General features: G+C 43.5%; 1 protein-coding gene across 1 annotated transcript; it reads left to right on the top strand.

Moving 5' to 3' along the window:
* The first annotated feature begins 3,756 nt into the window (after positions 1-3,756).
* C1H3orf38 (chromosome 1 C3orf38 homolog) lies at positions 3,757-15,130 on the top strand. The gene is made up of 3 exons (XM_071564323.1): positions 3,757-4,037; positions 6,597-6,817; positions 9,610-15,130. The coding sequence occupies exons 1-3, from the start codon at positions 3,905-3,907 to the stop codon at positions 10,183-10,185; spliced, it is 930 nt and encodes a 309-aa protein (XP_071420424.1). The 5' UTR covers positions 3,757-3,904; the 3' UTR covers positions 10,186-15,130.
* The last annotated feature ends 3,577 nt before the right edge of the window (positions 15,131-18,707 follow it).

Below are 18,707 nucleotides of genomic sequence, written 5' to 3'. Positions count from 1 at the left end.
GAGCCCTGAGCCCAAGGGAAGGCTGAGATGTCTGGATCACGGAAACACCCAACAATTAGACCTTGAAAGACCAAACAGGTGCTCAGGGGTGCTTGAAAAAGTTTACAGAAGTTTAAGACAAATGCCAGATTTGAGGTTCTTGAGTATGCAGATAATTTTGTACATACACAGTTCAGTATCTGGAAAGTTGAGAAGATCATTGGGAACTATTTTTAGAATTGTGTAAGAAAAAATAATTATGGCAGACAGGAGGTATAAATATATAAATATATATTTGTAGGTATATATAAATATATATTTGTAGGTATATATAAATATATATTTGTAGGTATATATCAATATATATTTGTAAGTATCTTTCTATGAATATAAATATGAAGGTTCTGAAGTGTAATTGAATGGGAGGTACAGTGAAACTGAAAATGCATCATGTGATTGCTACTTGCTGTTTTCTATTTTTATAATACATTTCAGCAAATGTCACCTTTGCCTGTCAGCATAATCAACATTAAGCTAACTTGCTGAAAATTTTAGGGTGGGATTGCAGAGGCCAGTGCCACTTAAGTGTTTAAGATCCTTATTATAGTTCATGACTCTGCCCACCCATAAAACAGCTACAGATGGCACTAAAATGTCTGTGTTTGCTTGTATTGTAATGTCTCGTTTATTTTGCGTAGCATTTGAAGGAAGTGTGGTGGTTTGACCTTGACTGGACACCAAAGCTGCTCCATCACTCCCCTACTCCATGAACATAGAAGAGAAAATACAACAAAAGGCTTGTGGGTCGAGGCAAGGACAGGAAGAGATCCCTCTTTGGCCACAGTTACTTCACAGAGTAATATGGAAATAAGAGGGCAGTTAACATTTTAGGGATGTATTTTGCAGTAAATAAAATTCTGAACTGGGAGTGGGCCAGAGAGGGGATCCCACACAGTGATTCCTTGAATTATGAAAGCAGTTTAATATTGCAGGAGTTCTATTCACCTTTGGTTTATACAGGCTAATAATTTTCCTTTTTATTCCCCTTTAGGAATGCTGGTTTACATTCCTGCTCAATGTTCAGGTCAGTTAAAAGTTTGTATAACAGCTCTAGGGAAGTCTGAGTTATGACAAAGAAGAAAATTAAACCTGCTTCTGAGATTATTTCCTTTATTCCACCACCACCTCCAAAGGGAAGCACTTAGAAGGTATAATCCTGCTGAAAGGCCTAGCCTTGGTTTAAAAAAAGGATAGGGGGAAGACATCAGTTCTGAATATTGAAACGTCTCTCCAGTCTCTGTGATGACAATGCATTTTTCCTCTCTAAGGGTTAGTGGAAATGGGAGCATTTGGAGGCAAGTCTGCCCCTCCCTTCCCACCCCCTGCCCTCCCATTACTTACTGAAAATACAGCAAACAATCTAATTTTAAAAATGGCATCTTGATGTTTTATTCTCCACCCCCCCACCCCTCCACCCCCCTCACCCCCAAGTTCTACAGGATTTACTTAGATATTACTCTCTTGAAATCTAAAAAATCTGAATTGTTAAAATATAAACAAAATGAAGAAAAGGTAATTTCTCAGATGCATTTTCTAATTTTTATTTTGCAGGATTCAAAATTTCAACAGCTAAATGAACATGTAGTCCCCATTTTTGATGATTTTGTGTGGGGGTGACAGTGTGTGTGGATCTCTTAAGGTCTGAGGTGACTGATGAGTGCATCCTTAAGGACCAGAGAGCCACCTGTAGAATGTGGATGTCTTATAGCCAGTAGAATCTTTCCATGTATGTGAGGTGAACCAGTGACCAATAGTGTGCTGGCAGGTTGTATCCAGGAGTAGCTAAAAGTGAAGGTGTTACTGGAAATCAAGTCCTTTTTCTTGGGTGAGCCTTCTGATCCCACTGCAGCCTGAGCTGTCTCTGCCTCCTCTGACCACCGCAAAGCTGATCTACATTACCCCAATAAAGGGTGACCCCAGTAATTTTGCTCTGTAAACTCTGCAGATAAGCAGAATGATGCACTCCATGTTGTGGTGGGAGGTCTTTCTTGTCCATGAAGAGCGTGCAAGTAACTGGCTGTGTGGAATATGGAATTGCAAGGCCATGCATGAGCTTTAGTTTGTCAACAGAAGCTGTTACAGGTTGCCCCAACTACATCAAGAACATTAAATCAGTGTACACGTGAGGGGAAATTTGGCCCAGCAGACAATGAGCATTATTATGTTCAGTCCTTCCAGATGCTCTAGGACTCAATTTTTATCTGAACGTTGGACTTGAAATTCATGGGCAAAATTGGGTCAGCTGTTCTGGTCTATTTTGAGCTCAAGGGAACAGCTATTACTCAAAGCTGAACGTGTGTTGGTTTTCCTTCTGAGGAACCTGGGAGATCTGCATGGACTGTTTTTAGATCTCAAAGAGGAAACAATCATGTAAAACATATGGATGGTACAGGGAGTAGCAATGTGTTCTCTGTTCCTGTAGGTGTTCTGTTGTTGGTTTACAGGATTTTGAGGGCAAGCATTTGTTACTACAGATCTGAACAGAGCCTGCCACAATGTGTTAGTGGTTTTTGCAAAAGCATCATTAGTAATTTTAACTTTGTCTGCAAGTGACAGGTTGTGTGTCTGCAGAATCTGGGTCTTCCTGGTTTTGAACTCCCAGGCAGCTATAGCACCAAAAGTGGCCTCCTTGCACACCCCTGTTAAAGCAGGCGGTTGGTGGGAGTGCTCACCTTTTCTGCCACACCTTTGTTTTTCTTGGCTTATGGCAATTGGCTCAGCTGGAGTTTCTGTTACTTCTTGTCCCTTTTTTGTTCATCTTTCCTCCTTTGTCTCATGAATGACCATTTCTGGCTGTCCTGCCCCCAATGGAGCAAATACTGCCAAGAGAAGGAGCAGCACAAGGTTGAGGCCTTGCAAGTGGAAAAAAAGCAACTTTGTTCATAGAACTTCCTTTCCTTAAGCAGGTGCTGTGCTGTCAGATCTCCCACTCCTGGGGAGACAGATCTCCTGCTTGGCATTAATTCCCAAGGGATCCCATAGCTCCCTCAGCCACAGGTGGATGACTTGCTTGGTGTCCCTGGGCCTGCATCTCAGATACTCAAAGATGAGTTGATCATTGATGCTACCACAGCTTGAAGCCTTTCAGTTGACTTCCAAAGGCTGTTTCCGCCGGGAGCATCTGCCTGGACCACAAGAGGCCACTGAGCCATTCCCGAGGATCTGATGCACAGCTGGATCCTGCTGGAAGAGTTTGGAGGAGTCCTTCAGTTCCAGGCCGTGACAGGACTGTGTGGGCTCTGCAGCAACGATGAAGACTTGTCATTGAAGTGAACACTTGTGAACTTCCTCTGGTCCTGAGTGAAGAGATCAACACCTACCCTTTGTTTACCCTCGTGAGGAAGTTTTCGCCGGCCGTGAGGTCTCCTTTGAGTCTCTTCTCTAGCTGAACACACCATGTACCCTTCCTAAAGCCCTTCCCCACCGTTGTTGCCCTCCTTTGGACACTCCAATGGCTGAATACCTTCCTTTTATTGTGTCACCACAAACTGACCCAATACTGCAGGTGAGGCCGCCCCAGTGCAGAGCAGAACGGGACAATCCCCTCCCTGATGCTCCCTAGGACAGGAATGGTCCCACCCGGCTCCGGGACAGGAATGGTCCTTCCCGGCTCCAGGACAGGGCTGTTGTCCCTCCCCGCCCCAGGGTGCTGCCTCCTCCCGTCCCTCCCTGCCCAGGTCCCTTTCCCGGGGATCAGCGCCACTCCGCGCCCCGCCGGAAGGGAAGGGTGCTTGGTTACACCTCCAAACTGCTCCCACGCACAGGATCTGCATTTCATATACCTGCGCTCTCCCCCCGTGCCCGGGTCGGGGCCGGGCCCGGGGCGCTCCCAGGCGGCTCCACGGCCGTGCCGGGCGGGGCCGCGATGGCGCAGCCGGGGCTGAGCGAGCGGGAGCGGGCCGGCTGCCGGGACCTGCTGGAGCTGCTGGACACCGAGGAGCTCATGGCGCTCACCGACACCGTCACCAGCCGCCTGGTTCACCCGGAGAGCCGCCAAGGTGCGCGGGCAGCGCCGGCCCCGGAGCGGCGGGGCCTGCCCGGGCCCAGGCGGGCTCTGCGGCGGCGGCTCCGGGCCCTGCGCCGGCCCCTGTGCTGGGGGTGCCGGGGGCGCCTCGGGAAGCCGGGCAGCACCGGGGCTGCGCTGCCCAGAGGCCTGGGGGGGTTCGGGCCGAAGGGTTCGGGCCTGGGGGAGTTCAGGCCTCGGGGGTCAGTTCTCGGGAGGATCAGGCCTGGGGAACTTGAGGTGGCCGCGGGTGTTGGCTGAAAGCGGCGCTTGGAGGAAGCTTTAACTTCTAACACACCATTTGTGAGTCTCAGGAGCCACGCAGTGTTTTATTTCACACCGCCCAGCACCCAGGTGGGTGCCCGGGGGTGCCCACCGAGGGGTTCTCACTGTGCCCGGTGTGGCTTCGTGGTCATTCATTTTGTGTTCCTGTTACATGTTCATGGCATTTCCCAACATTTATTAGCCTATATGTGTGAGAGTGTATGAGAACTACCTATCCCAGGTATGGAGGTGAAAACTAGAATGTTTATTGAACATGTGACACGCAGTTTAAAGTTCTTGTGGCCAGGAAACGTTAATAAGGAGGATGGATTATAGTAATATATGTTAACTAGGGGTTTATACATATGTTATCTAGGGGATTATTCTATGTGACCACTCTCAACTTCTCCAAAACTTCGCACGTGGTTCAGAATTAACTGGGTGTTGCCTTGCTGGCTCCTCAGTCTCCCTTCTTCTTGTTTCTTAAAATTGCTTGACTGACTATCTGTAGTTTCTATGCTGTAATTATTGTCAGTTCTTTTTGCATCTCTAAGCCCCAACACCCCTGGCTTGGGGTAGATTTTCAGCTCCAGCGCTGCTTTTTCTCTTTCAGACCTCCTCCCCTCCAGGCAGCACCTTCTGTGTCCCCTCAAAGCGTATCAAAAGCTCAGGAGTCTCTTCCTGTTGACGTTAATGACCTTTGCTTTCAGGTTCTAAAAGGGTAAAACACAAATCTAACACTGAACTTAATTTCTTCACAGCACAGAACCCTTCCCGGTTGTGACCACCCCCCAATGGCTTTGCTGAGATTTGTTTCATAAAAGTTACCTTTTTATTAGGGTTATTTTATTGTGTTATTATTTTTATTAGGGCCAGGTTAATTTTTTAAACCCTAACCCTCTCAGTATGTAGCCCTGAAATATGCACATCCCAAAACCTTGAGTGTGTTTCATGTGACATCACTCAGACCTGTAATTGCCAAACACATTTCTTTGAAAGGTCGTCTGCTGGTAGATTTTTCTCCTTGCATTTTAGTCTGTGTTCTGTAGTAGTTATAGACTATATTAAAAGATAGATTTTTTTAACTTTAGCCTTTATTATTGTTTAGATTGAAGGTTTTTGTAGGACCCATGGGTTTTTTTAGACTTATACTTAGGGTTTTTATAGGTCCCGTATTAAGTACCAGCCTCAGTGCAGGTGAGAACTGTTTGCTGCAACTACTTTAAAACTGAATTCAGGTTTGTTGTGTTTCCTGATTTTGCCACTGAGTGAGCCTTGTAGCTGAATTTTCTAGTGCTGCATTTTATTGCACTGTCACTGTGCTACAATCATGGTGTTGTCTCAGGAACTGGGGAGTTGTGATTATATTAGTGTGGAAATAAAACAGATTTCACTCCATTTCTGGCAGCTGTCAGGAGCCTGGGTAGAACTTCACTTTCACAAACTGCTGTGCATTGTCTGAAATGCCTTAAACCTCTGGTGTTAGAACTCTTGTCCAAGGGACAAACCTTCCTTATCTTTCTGCCTGCATTTCTGTCAGTGTTCTGCTCACAGGGAACATTTGAAAACTTGCATTTTTTTCAAAATAACAATGTATTCTTTGACCAACTCATGTGAACTACCCACTGATGCTGGAAATGATTCACCTTCCATCTTTGGAGGAACCATGAAAGATTTGCCTGGTTCTTCTTTTCCTGTGTAATCTTGCTTCCAAGAAACTGAATGGCTTCTTTTGGAATATCCCAGAGCTTCCCAAATGGAGAAGGAAACCAAGATCAGCCTTTGCTGAGGGCTGTGTGGTGATGTGGAGGAGGAATCCCTCAATGATTTCATTTTAAATAACCTTATGTTCTAGTTAAGTCTGGCTCTGTCTCAGGAAGTGCAGGTGAAGTGTGTTCTGTGCAAGAATTGTTACTCTTCTTGATGCACTTGAACTTTATAACCAGAATGCTTGAAGAATATTAGTGATTTTATTTGGAAGAAAAAGTTGTATTAATTTCATAAGTCTTAAAAAATACAAAGTTCCAGGCAGCCATGAATACTGGAATTAGGGATTACAAGCTATCGAAGTCTTCAGTAAAACTACCACTGTTTTCCAAACAGTGTTTGCAAGCCTTTGGGTATCTTCTATGTCTAATTCCTTTCGGTCAGTTTTGTTTGCAAACAAACTTTTCAATCTCTTCATTTCATTTAGCCTTGTCTTGTACTGTGTTTGCAGGTGCTGGTCGGGTATGTTTAGGGTTTTTATTGTGAGAGAAGCAACTCCTGACTTCAGTTTCTTTGCTTGCAGAGGCCATTCATGCCGTGTTGGTTTACAGCCAAAACGTGGAAGAACTTCTGAGGCGCAGGAAGGTCTACCGAGAAATAATCTTCAAGTATTTGGCATCCCAAGGAATTCCAGCTCCTCCTTCCTCGGAGAAGCATCTCCTCATTGAGCGAGTGAGGCAATACTGGAGTGGGCAGCTCCCAGCGAGTGCCTCGGGCTCAGGGCAGAGAAAACCATGGGCAGAGGTGAGTGTTGCTCTCAGGAACCACCCGAGGGTGCTCAGCAGGATGACCCGTGTAAGTGTTGTAATCCACACCCAATATATGGCTATTCACAAATTTAGGAAGATACCAAATCTTTTTTAGCTCTTGGTTGGTTTTTTGTTTGGTTGGTGTTTTGTTTGTTTTTGTTTTGTTTTTGGTTTTTCTTAAGGACCTCATTTAAAGGTGTCTGTGCCAATGTATCACTATAATCTCTGATTCCTCCTGCACTCCCTTGGACAATAGTTCTAATACCAAAGTTTTAAACCACTTCAGACAATGCACAGCATTTTGTGAAAGTGAAGTTCTACCCAGGCTCCTGAAGGCTGCCAGAAATGGAGTGAAATCTGTTTTATTTCCACACTAATATAATCACAACTCCCCAGTTCCTGAGACAACACCATGATTGTAGCACAATGACAGTGCAATGAAATGTAGAGCACAGTCTTCTGCATTTTACACAGTATTTTTGTGCATTTGAACTCCACTGTATAGGATCTTCTCCATGGTTTTAATTTTTAAATTGTACTGTAAATTAAAATAGAGGACGTTCATAAAAAATTTTGTGGATTCAAGGACAACTGAAGGCAGTGTGAAAGTGGCACAGAAGGCCTGCAGAGGCCCTTGTAATCTTTTAGGGGCATGGATCTTCTTAAACTCTTGTTATAGATCCAGGATTCCCAGTCATCCTTCAGCCACACAGGCACTAGTAGTGGTCCCTTTGGCAGGGCTGACCCCAGAGCAGAGCAAAGAGACGGTGTTGATAGTGGATCACAGGGCAAGAACACCTGACAGACTGTGGTTTAAAATGTGGTGGTGGCAGTGAGGGAATAGAGAGAAAAGTGCCTTTTTTAAAGTGGTCTTGTTTTGCTTTTAGAGACAGTGCAATCAAAGTATCACTCACTCTTTGTAAGCTGTTTTCCTTCTATTTCTTGCAGTTTTAGAGCACAGAGTGGATTTTACCAAATTTATATACTTGAAATGTCCAGTTTGTAGCAGTGCCGGGTCCATGTCCTTTGTTGTCCCCTGATATAACACTTAACACAGTGTAACTAAATGTGTTTTGGTAATTCCGGGTTATTTGGAAGTTCAAAACTTTGGCATTTAGCAAATCCTGGCAGTGTAATGAACTTTCAACATTTTCATTTGTCCTGGATGTTTGCCCTGCAGTTCTCATTGGCCACCTTGCTGTGCTCCAGAGCCCTCGTGGGCAGCAGCCCCAACACCTGGGCTGTCTGAGCTCAGTTGCTGTGAAAACCTGTTGTAATAAGCAGGGAAAGTCTCCAAAGTACTTAAAACACATTCACAAAGTAGGAGAAACTCAACTGATTTATTTATCCCATACATCTTTCTTTGCATTTGTTTTCTCATCATTCCTGTGGCCCTGACCACTTTGAGCAAATGGGTAATTAATTTCTAATTGTGTTACACACTTGAACCTGTGTAACACAATTAGAAATTAATTACGCTTGAATGTGAAACAATTACAGCATTTTTATATAGAAGACTCCAAACTTTTCATGCTTAATTACTTGTTAATTTAATACTTATTAGACTTTGGTTTTAACCAACTTGTCATTTGATTTGTTTCTAAAACCAGTATTGTTGTCAAGTCACAAATACTGAGAAGCCCTACAAAGAAACTGTACATTTAGTTCCAAGAAACACATCACCTTAATGTTGGAGGTCATGCATCTTCATTTGGATCATTTTCCTGAAGAAAAAGTCTTCCCTATTTTCAGAGAAATCAGAGGATTTTATGACAGTCTGAAGGAAGGATGTTCTGGCAGGCTGAGTGGAGTTGTCCTTATTCCCAGAGCAAGCCTGTGCTGCCCTGTGAAAATCCCTCCTGTCCTAATATTTTATTGGCTCAGTCTGTTTGAAGTGATCAGTTGGACAACTGCAAAAGTAACAGGTTCCTCAAGTCTTTTGTCTGTTTGGAGGAGCAAATGTACATAAGTTACAGTTTTCTTTGATGCTTTTCCTATTAGAAATATGGTGAAGACCACAAACATCACCTGTTAAAGTGACTAAACATATTTTAGGTTATTTTTGGCAGTCTTATTTTCAAACAGGGTTACATGATCTGGTGGAGGAAAGGTTCAGGAGCACATTAATGCTTTGGGTTTCAGTTCTTCCTGGATTAGTTGTGCGGTTTTTTGGCACATCCCACTGACTCAGGTGAAATACCCCCATAATAAATCAGCACTATTCAAAAATTAACTTCTCAAGAAATACTATTCACCAAATCAAAAGCCACCCAAAGGATGAGGCTGAAGGCAACATGAAACAGGAAAAAATGTCAACAAAATTGCTTATTTATAAGCACTTTTCAGTGAATTGATATGCCTTAATAAGAGGTTAGATTTTCAGGTTGAGTCTGGAACATTCATTTGGAAATGTAAAGGAGAACAGAGAGTTACTAACCCAGACACTTCACTCAGCAGAAGTTTTGTCTCAGTATGAGAATCTCGGTCTCATGGAAGTTGTTGAAAATCCTTCTCCTGTCCTTTTTCTGTAGAACCAGGACTTTTTGTTTATAAGCAGACCAAGACAAAACTCTTCTAAGTGTAATTCAAAGGACCTGCTCAATTCTCAAGATAATCATATTTCTAAAAATAAATGAGATTTTACTTTGATGTTTCTCTTCAAACACACTGTCACAGAACACTTGAAGAATACTTAAATGTTTAAAATAAGTATGTATATGATTTTATGTTGTTCTGGGTGGTAATTTTAAGACTCAATAGTTCTAAAAAAGTTTTGTTTGATTGCAGAGTCATGGAGAGGGACAAAAGTCACCACCAGATGGCTTTGATGGTCTAGGAGGAGAATTCTGTCAGTGGTACTTTGAACTCCTGAATTCTCAACATCCCTTGGGAGTAAAATCTGGAGAAACATGGGGACCACAGCATTTCTGGGAGGATGCCAAAATGAAGTTCTGTTACAACACTTTGGAAAAAAACGTGGAGCAGTACGTTGGTGCAGACATGGTGAGCCTTCGTCTGCTCTCGCTGGTTAAAGAGGAATGTCTTCTCTTCAACCCCAACTTGCAAGGCAGTGGACTGAAATGTGCCATGTCCCCACATGGCTTGGTTCTGGTGGCAGTGGCTGGTACAGTGCACAGGGACAACACCTGTTTGGGCATCTTTGAACAGATCTTTGGACTCATCAGCTGTCCCGTCAGGAATAACACCTGGAAAATAAAACTTGTGAATCTGAAAATAGTGGGACACAATGCTCTGGAGCCTGGGATGCAAATTGAGAAGCCCTGCATAAAATATGAGCCACACCAGCTGCGAGCGTTCTATGATGGGCAGGAGCTGACTGTGTTTGAGCCTCAGAAATTCTGAGCAGTTTTTTCACAGCTGGATGAAGGGTGGGGTGGCTGCAGCCATGCAGGGGCTCTTTCCTGAGACACTCTGTCTAAGGTTTTACCAGAGGTGATGCTCACGGGCAGCTTTCCAAGAGCTACGAAATATTTCAGGGTTTGCACTGTAGTTAGAGCGGAGTTAGTTTGGTTATTCATGTTACAAAACATGGTTACATTTGGATATGGGTTGTCAGGAGCGTGGAATGAGCTGGAGGACTTCAGGTCCACAGACTGCAGATTGCTTCTCGTCAGGACCCCAGTTTAAACTCTTACCTGAGGTGCAGAAGGAAGTCATTGCATCTGGCTTTTGGAATTTGGCATGGGCGAGTGTCTAAATGGACATCTAAGTCCCAAGAAACCATCTGCTGCTTTAGGAGCTTTTGGAGAGGGCAGACAAAATTCTGTGCCTGAGGAATGGAGGCAGCTGCTGTTCGTGTTCTGAATGTGGTTCAATAGGACATTGCAGGGAACTTGGCATTGTTGAAGTCTTTTTGTTTCCTTTGCATGAATAGCTTCCTTTCCTTTTACCTTATGATTCCAGCTTTGTAATGAATCCAAACTGTTCTATCTGTGTCCCCAGGCAGACAAGTTTGAGATGGTTGCCCAGGTACCCATTTCTAGCACTGACTCTCTTGGATCAAGTAGTTCATTCCATGACTTGCAGCAGCACTGTATGAACCAAATGCTTTGATAGTTATTAGTATATCATTATAACAGAGTTCTTAATATAATAGCTGTGATTTTTGTATGTTTCCTCAAAGTAAGTATTTTCTGTGCTCTGAGCTGCTTTATTACATGGACTAAAAGTCAGTGTCTTAACACTGGGTGGTTACAACAATAGGCCATACTAGGAAAAGTATCCAAATACTACTTAATGACTGAAATTATTGACATTGCAGAACTTTATTTTTTTAACTTTATTTATTTATATGGAATTAGAAGTGAAATTAAGTGAAAACGCCTTTTTATGCACCTTGTTTGGATTGTTTGTATGTTTTGTTTTAATTTTATAGCTTCATCAATTCAAACTGTGAAAATGGAAACATTCCCTATACCAAAAGAACTCTTCCTATGTTTGTTAAAGAGGACAAATGGTAAAGTGTGGGTGGGTGAGGGGAAACAGGAAGATTCAGGTATGCACAGAACTGATTGTTATGAACAGCCTGGATCTTGTTTTATCCTTAAAATTTTCTAAAATAATTTCTAAGCTCAAGTTCGAATACTATGTTGGAATGTTCTTTGCCGATAAACAGTTAGTTGTAGCTTCTTCAGCTACTGATGTATAATAATTAGAAATCAACCAAAATTTGAAGTTCAAATGAGTTTCCTTTTATGTGTTGACATTTGCATTCCTGTACAGGTGAGGACAAAACCTACCAAAAGCCCAAATGGGTGACTTTCCAACAGTCAGCGTGACAGTCTGTAATTCTACTAAGTATTTTGTTGTGTTCAGCACTGTAATTTGTTCCTGTTACTTTAGTCAGTCCCTGTCTCTCTGTGTTCCTCATAGTGAGACCCTTCACCAAGAGGTTGAAAAGGTTAGTGGGTACTTTGACCACCCTTTTAGGGAGGGCTCAGCAGACCCCAGACCCCTCAGCAGGCCCTGCCAGGGTGTTTTCAGCTGCCAGCAGCTCAAAGGACTCACCTGAACAGTTCACAGAATAACACAATTAATACAAATTGTGACATGTTAATAAGGTTCAAAGGTTATCATTGATGGTATCTGCTGCAAAAATATGCTTTAAAGCGATCTGCTGGTATATATATTAAGCAAGCACAAGCTCTGATATGAAGCAATTTACTCATATGCTCTGAGGTAAGCACAAACAAAAGGTCTAGTCCTAAAAGCAGCATTTCATGCACATAGAATATAATTCTCACTATAGGTGTCCCTATGCAAGGAGAACATGGACTCAGCCCCTTGACTGATTCCAGCAGTTTCAGTGTAGGTCTGCTCCCACTTTCCCCCTATCCTCAACTTACTTTAATACTTTTTCTTCACGTTTGGGTGGAGTTTGAGTGGCTCTGGTCATAAATGCCTTTTATTTCTGATTGCTCTACCTAATGGGAGTCGGGGGTGTGGTTGTGGCTTGGCACCTGAGGAGGGAGTTTGACATGGTTTTTTGGCTTCAGCAGCAGAATATCCTGATTCTCCCTTCTCAGATGTATGGTCTCAGTACCACAATGTTGTTCCTCCTTTCTGCTGGGATTAGAATGGAGGGAGGTCCTGTGGTCTCCATTCTGATCCTCTGAGCATGTCAACCTCAGTCCATCCAGAATTCTGCATCTCCTCTGGATTTAAACCTCTCCATCATCCCACAGCCTGTCTGCCACAAAAGTAAACCTGGAATATGCAGTGATGCCGGTTGATTGCAAGGAATCCTCTTTTTTTTTAAAAACTCATTTTCAGCTCAGTAGTAGAAAGGAGCAACCTCGTGTAGCTGCAGGGGTGACAACAGCGCTATAACCATCCCCGCTCTGTCTGGAGGAAATCCAGAGGCTTGGTGGAGTCGCAGCAGTCAGAGTGGCCTGTGGGTGACATCTGGTGGCAGATTCATCGCTTGCCTGGAGCTGGAGGCAATCCCTCAGCCCTTGATAAGCATCTGAAAGGAGGTTTTAAAAGATTGCAACCCGTCAGGCTGTGATACTCAGGATACCTGTTGTTCTAGGGTTGTAGAGAGAAATACTGTGGTGATAAGGGAGCTTCCTGGCAATAAAATTTCAGCTGACTTGCTAACAAATACATTTCTTTTGCCATCCGCTTCCCTATTTTTTTCCCAGACTGCCTAACTGTGATGACTGGGACCCTTAAGGCAGCATTGTTACTTTTTCTCAATATTGCTCATAATTTCAAATTTTAATCACCTCTCAGGCCAACAAGAGAAGAATTACCTCCATTCAGAGGTAATATGTATCTGCATCATGCTGAGATCCAAGTGTACCTTCATTTTTTCTTCCCCTCCTCAGGTTCCCCAGTTCTCATTAAAAATGCAAAGGAAACAGCCAAATTAAATATACTAGAAACTGTTTGAACAGAGATGCCAGACGTGCCCAGCCCATCACATTTTGTACAGAGCAGAATGAAAACTAAGAAATGTCCTTACCTTGCCTTGATAAACTTACAGAAAGAACAAAAGCCAGAGCCTTTATTGGACTTGTCAGTGGTAATTGCCCTTACAGAGGCTCTTTAGAGACATGTATTAGAACAAAGCTGAGGGTTTTTGTGATAAGAACTGGTGAATTGAGTAAAACTTGCAGGTGGCAGACAGAAAACAATGAGGAGATGCCTCTTTCCACTTAGGTAAGTGTCAGGAAGAGTTTTTAATCTTTGTATTTTCCATTTTCTTTTAGTGTATCTTTTGTGGGTTTGCCACTTGATTTTTTTGCCTGTCATACTGGATTGCAGTGTCTCAGCTCTGGACAGCCATTTTCACAGATACCTCGTGACTTGTTTTTGAGTAGATTGAGGTACTCTTAAATCCTTTTAACTACACAAACAAACTCTGGGGATGGGGGAGCAGATTTGTGGTCAAAATAATAACCGTAATAACTACTTATGACAGCTGTCTTTGCATGTTCGCTTCTCCAGCTTCTTCTTCTCTCTCAGGTTACTCCTCAAAGACCAGAGGATAAAATCATAAAATCATAGAGGTTGGGAAAGACTTCAGAGTCCAACCATCAGCCCAGCACCCCTGTGTGCAGTGCTGAGCCACGTCCCCAAGTGCCACAGCCACACACTTGCAAACATCCCCTGAAGCTGCCTGGCTAACTCCAGGTGCACTACTTCAATGGCCATATTAAAATTCCAAAATGCAAAACCAGGAGGTTTGATTTATCCTCTTAGCAAATTGCAGAAGCTTGTGAGCATAAGGAATATTTAATAATTCTCTCTTGACAACTATCGCAGCCCCGTTGTTGCTGAAAAGGCTATTTTAGGTGCCCCTCATTGCCATTGGATCATTTAGAAAGTGTGAGTGAGTGTATCTGTTTGTCCCAGAGTGAGCCATTTGCAACGTCCTGAGTAGGAAACATTCAGTGCAAGTCAAGGAGGCTGTTTGTGAAGGAGATTCCATGTTTGCTGCCACACACAGTCAATGTGCTCTGATTCACATTACAGAGCACCCCTGGAATTGCCTTGGGACAAACCCGAACTGGAGAGATGCTCCCCCTGCCCCTGGGGTGAGGCAGGCAGTGTGCAGGACCACCCTGGAGCTGGCTGGCAGTTCTCCCCCAGCAAAGGGACAGTTCTGTGCTGGCAGCATCTTGCCAACAGCTGTTTCATGCTCCTGTTGCACAGCCCTGTTTGCTAATGTAAACACAGCCCAGGGGTGATGAAAATGGTCATATGGCCTCCTTAGGAGTAAGTTAAATTGCTTTTCATCCTAATGCCTTTTTCAAATCTGTATATATATGTACATGCATAGTTTTAACAAGTCTTTCTCTCACTTTCTAGCGTTTCTCTTGTGAGAATTATATTTCAAATGGAGTAATTGTCAGTTCCTCTTTAACAGCAATAAGCATAAGACATCATGTCAGTACTTGTTCATCTATTCCTTTTTCTCAGCTCATTAGTATTATTTATTGTGTGGCTGGATTCTGAGTATTAATGAATTCCTCTCAAAGTTTGCATTTTTTATTGAAATAAATGGATCATTTTAATATCTCCTCAGTAATTATGTGTTTAGATATATTTGCACAGTGCCCTTGCTCTAACAAGATTAGTGGCAGGAAAATCCCATTCTGCAGATTAGCATGATGCATTGAGTTGAACTTTAGGATTTTCCTCTGGTGTTCCCTTATGAAGGTTTATTACAGCAAAATACTTTGATTACTTGTTAGCTGACGTGCATTTGAAAGGCTCACATGAACAGTCATTTTTTTAACCTGGAATTAGAAACTTTGTCTTATGAGAAACACTGTAAACGTTGCCATTAAAAATAGATGTTATGGCACTAAAAGGATCTCAATATTTTCAATTTACAGTTCAATTTTCAGTTTTGTCTGTGGCATGGCACTGTCACATCTGGGACATGATGACAGTGACCAAAGTGTGAGCTCTCAGTTGCAAAGGGGCGTGGCAGTGTGTGCATCCTCACCAGCAAAACTCTCTTGACTTGAGGAACTCTTACAAGCCTGAATTTACCGCCTATTAACACAGTTTTAATTGCTGTTTTGAGGGTTGAGAAGAAAGAAAAGAAGTGAATTAAAATGCTTAGGGAAGCTCTGTTTCTCTCCCTTCCTCAGGTTCAACCTCAGTCAAAAACACCTTCCTGGTCCTTCTCATACTTTGCTTTTGCTGGGTGTTACCTTCAGCTCTGCCATGGGGTCAGAGAGCTGCTTCACTCAGGGATGTCCCTGCTCCACTGTGGCTTGGCTGTGGCCCCTCAGGGTTGTCCCTGCCCCAGTGAGGGTCCCTCAGCTGTGCCCCTCTTGGGCATAAAGCACCTCCTTCCAAGCAGTCTCCAGCTGTGTCTCCAACAATGCCTCTTTCCATGTATCTCCTGCACCTTCCAGTGTGTTGGCAGCCCCTGCAAAGTGTCTGGATGGGTGCTGTGGGTTCCCCTGGCTGCCTGCAGACCCATTTCTGCATTGAAATGTGTTGGTGCTACTGCTGGTGGTGTCTGTGACACAAACTGACAGTGATCCAAGTGCCACTATGGCACACAGGACTTTGCATCTACTGTAATTATCGTAAAAGTCTCTTTCTGCTTACTTCAACATCTGCTTTCCCCAGATACAAAGGGAAAGGGCTCTGCTGGAGGCAGGAGACTAATACACAAATTACTTTGGTTTTCGTGAAGGGTTAATAGTGAGGACAAAGGCTTTCAGAGGAACAGAAGGGCAAATTCTCCCCTAAGTGAACTGAATTTCAGTTGATTTTCCATATTCCATGACAAGGGGGCATGGGCTTAAGCTCTGCCAGGGGAAATTGAAGTTGGAGATCAGAAAAAAATTCTTTCTAGAGAGAGTGCTCAGGCATTGGAATGGGCTGCCCAGAGAGGGGGTGGATTCCCCATCCCTGAAGGTTTTTCAACTGAGCTTGGCCGTGGCCCTGAGTGCCATGATCTGGTAAAGGGACTGGAGTTGGACCAAGGGTTGGACTTGATGATCTCAGAGGTCTTGTCCAACCCAATCCATTCTATGATTCTATGATTATTGGCTCCAACTGGGATGGTCTTATGAATCTGTCAGGTTGTGTAGCTGGAGCCCAGGAGGGCTGGCAAGGGAGCAGGGAGTGACGGACAAGGCAGCTCTTGCTCTGGCCCAGTGTGCCACCCACTGACAGCTGCCTGCTGAACACAAGCAGTGGCACTGCTGTACTGAGTGGTGACAGCAAACCCATTGGATCATAAAAAATACCATGTTGGAGCATTCTAATTAAAACACTGCTAGAGGTTTTTGCATCGGGGAAAACCAAGCAAAGCAATTTTGCACTGGGAGTGCAATCACTGTTTGCCCTAATACTTTTGCACTATGTAGCAGAAGGCTTTGATTCAAACCTAAAGAATGTTGGATGCTCACAAGCTCTAGCTGACAAATTTTGGCAGCCAGCTGACACTGCTAAGTATGAGGTTTAAATAGTTTATATATATATACTATCTATCTATTCTATCTAATGATCTGTCATGGAAAATATCTGGCTGTGGGCCCCAAGTAGTCTGAGGCTCCATGGGGAGAAACTGGTCTGTGGATTGACTGTTTTCAGTGGTTCCATGACTCAGAGACAGCTCTGCAGCTCTTCTGAAAACAGCACCAGCCCTGTCCTCCAGGAGACCTGAGCAGAGGTCAGAGTGTCTGGTTATCCTGGTGTGTCCTGGATGTGTGTGCAGCTTCACATGTAGGAAGTTGCTAAGCAAAGCTGTCCTGCAGCTTGTTTGTACTGACAGAAACTGAGATTTCTCATGCCATTCTATGAATTTGAGAGTATAATTAGTGACTGTGGCATGTTGCAATTGCATGGAGGCGGTGCAGGTACCATCAGTGTTTTGGGAGTGTTATGTGTGTCCAATTCACTTGTACACAGAGTGCCCTAAATCTGGACTTTGCAACTGGAGAGAATTAGAGCCCTCCCATTTTCCTATCTGCTGACAGTAACTAGAGCATTGCAAATTAGGAAATGGGCTTAGAAGAAAATTATTTTTACTGCTGTTATCTTCTTTCACTTTGAAATTCTGAGTTTTGCTTCATTTATAGATTCCTTGTGCTCTCAGTGTCCCCACAAGCTGCTAATACACTCTCAGTGTGCAAAAGGGAACTGGTGGTCCTGGAAGGTTGTTCCCCTTCTCCCACTCCCACTTGTTTAAAGGAAGTTTTTTCTTCTCTGAGCTAATTTTTTGTTCCCTCAAGAGGGAAGATGGCTCTGCACTTTCTCCCACCATGCACAGGGTGCTTTGGGCAACATCATTAACCTGGAGAGTCCTCTGTTGCACTGTGGACTGTAGTTCACTGTGGTAAGAAAAGGACTTGCAGATCTGTCCTGGATCCATTTAAAAAAATAATCCATCAACTGGGTTTTGTATGTGGAAGATGATGTTTGCCTGAGTCACCTGCCACACTTCAAATCTCCAGTGTCTATTTTGAACCTGGCAAATCCTAACTAGGTTAGGTAGACTTGCCAGGTGCAAAAGTGAGTACTATATGTATTGCTTTCTCTAAAGATATTTTTGTAGTATTACAGTTTCTGAACAGCAGTAAAATTGGGCCAGAAAAGTATGGCTTCAGATCCCAGGTCAAAAGTGAAGGGCTTCTACATTGGTTTCTATTTGTAACTACTTTTTTGTGCTGTAGTTTGATCTCTGCAGGTGAATGTTTTCAGGTGAACTGTGTGCTCCTGAGTGTCTGGTATTGAGTATGTTTTAATTTCAAATTCTTGTGTTCATTCTTCTCTTTGAATGCATATGTGACCTGCTCTGTGCTGCTCTTACAGACTCCCATATTGCCCAGCCTGCCACCCTCTAACTTTGTGCTTTGTGGACCATCTCAGCTGCTGAGTGCACACCAGGCAGTATCCTCAAGGAGCAAGGCCAGGCTGAATATTGCAACCTCATTAAGATCCTTTTTTCCTTCCCCCCTCTTTTTTCTTCTTTTTAATTTCTAAATCCAGAGGTGTATCATAAAACCTGAAGCAAGTAGAAGGGGAAGCAAGTTGTCTCTTGCAGTAGTGCTGGGGATTGTTGTCCTGGTTGTTGCAAATGTTGCATCTAAATGCATCTGTTCTCATATTTAATGTACAGACAGAAGTGGCCCTTTTTCTTCTCAACCAAAGTAACATTTCACATTGACCAAGTCACTTTTTTTTTTTCTAATTTCATGCTATCCCCGAGGAGTTATTCACACAACTGCCCTTTTTCTCGGGGCTGGGGATTCACCTCTGACAGCACAGTTGCCTGTGAATTTCCTTGAAGGGCAGACTTGAGAGCAAAGCAGCAGTTCAGTTCCTGTCCTTGAGCAGCACTGAGTGAGCTCTGTGTGCACCCAGGGCAGGAAGCCCTCACAGCATTC

This window comes from Pithys albifrons, chromosome 1 (genome assembly GCF_047495875.1).
Source record: "Pithys albifrons albifrons isolate INPA30051 chromosome 1, PitAlb_v1, whole genome shotgun sequence".
In the NCBI taxonomy this organism is placed as follows: Eukaryota; Metazoa; Chordata; class Aves; order Passeriformes; family Thamnophilidae; genus Pithys; species Pithys albifrons.
The sequence above is the reverse complement of the archived record's forward strand: the minus strand, read 5'-3'. Positions and strand labels throughout refer to the sequence as shown.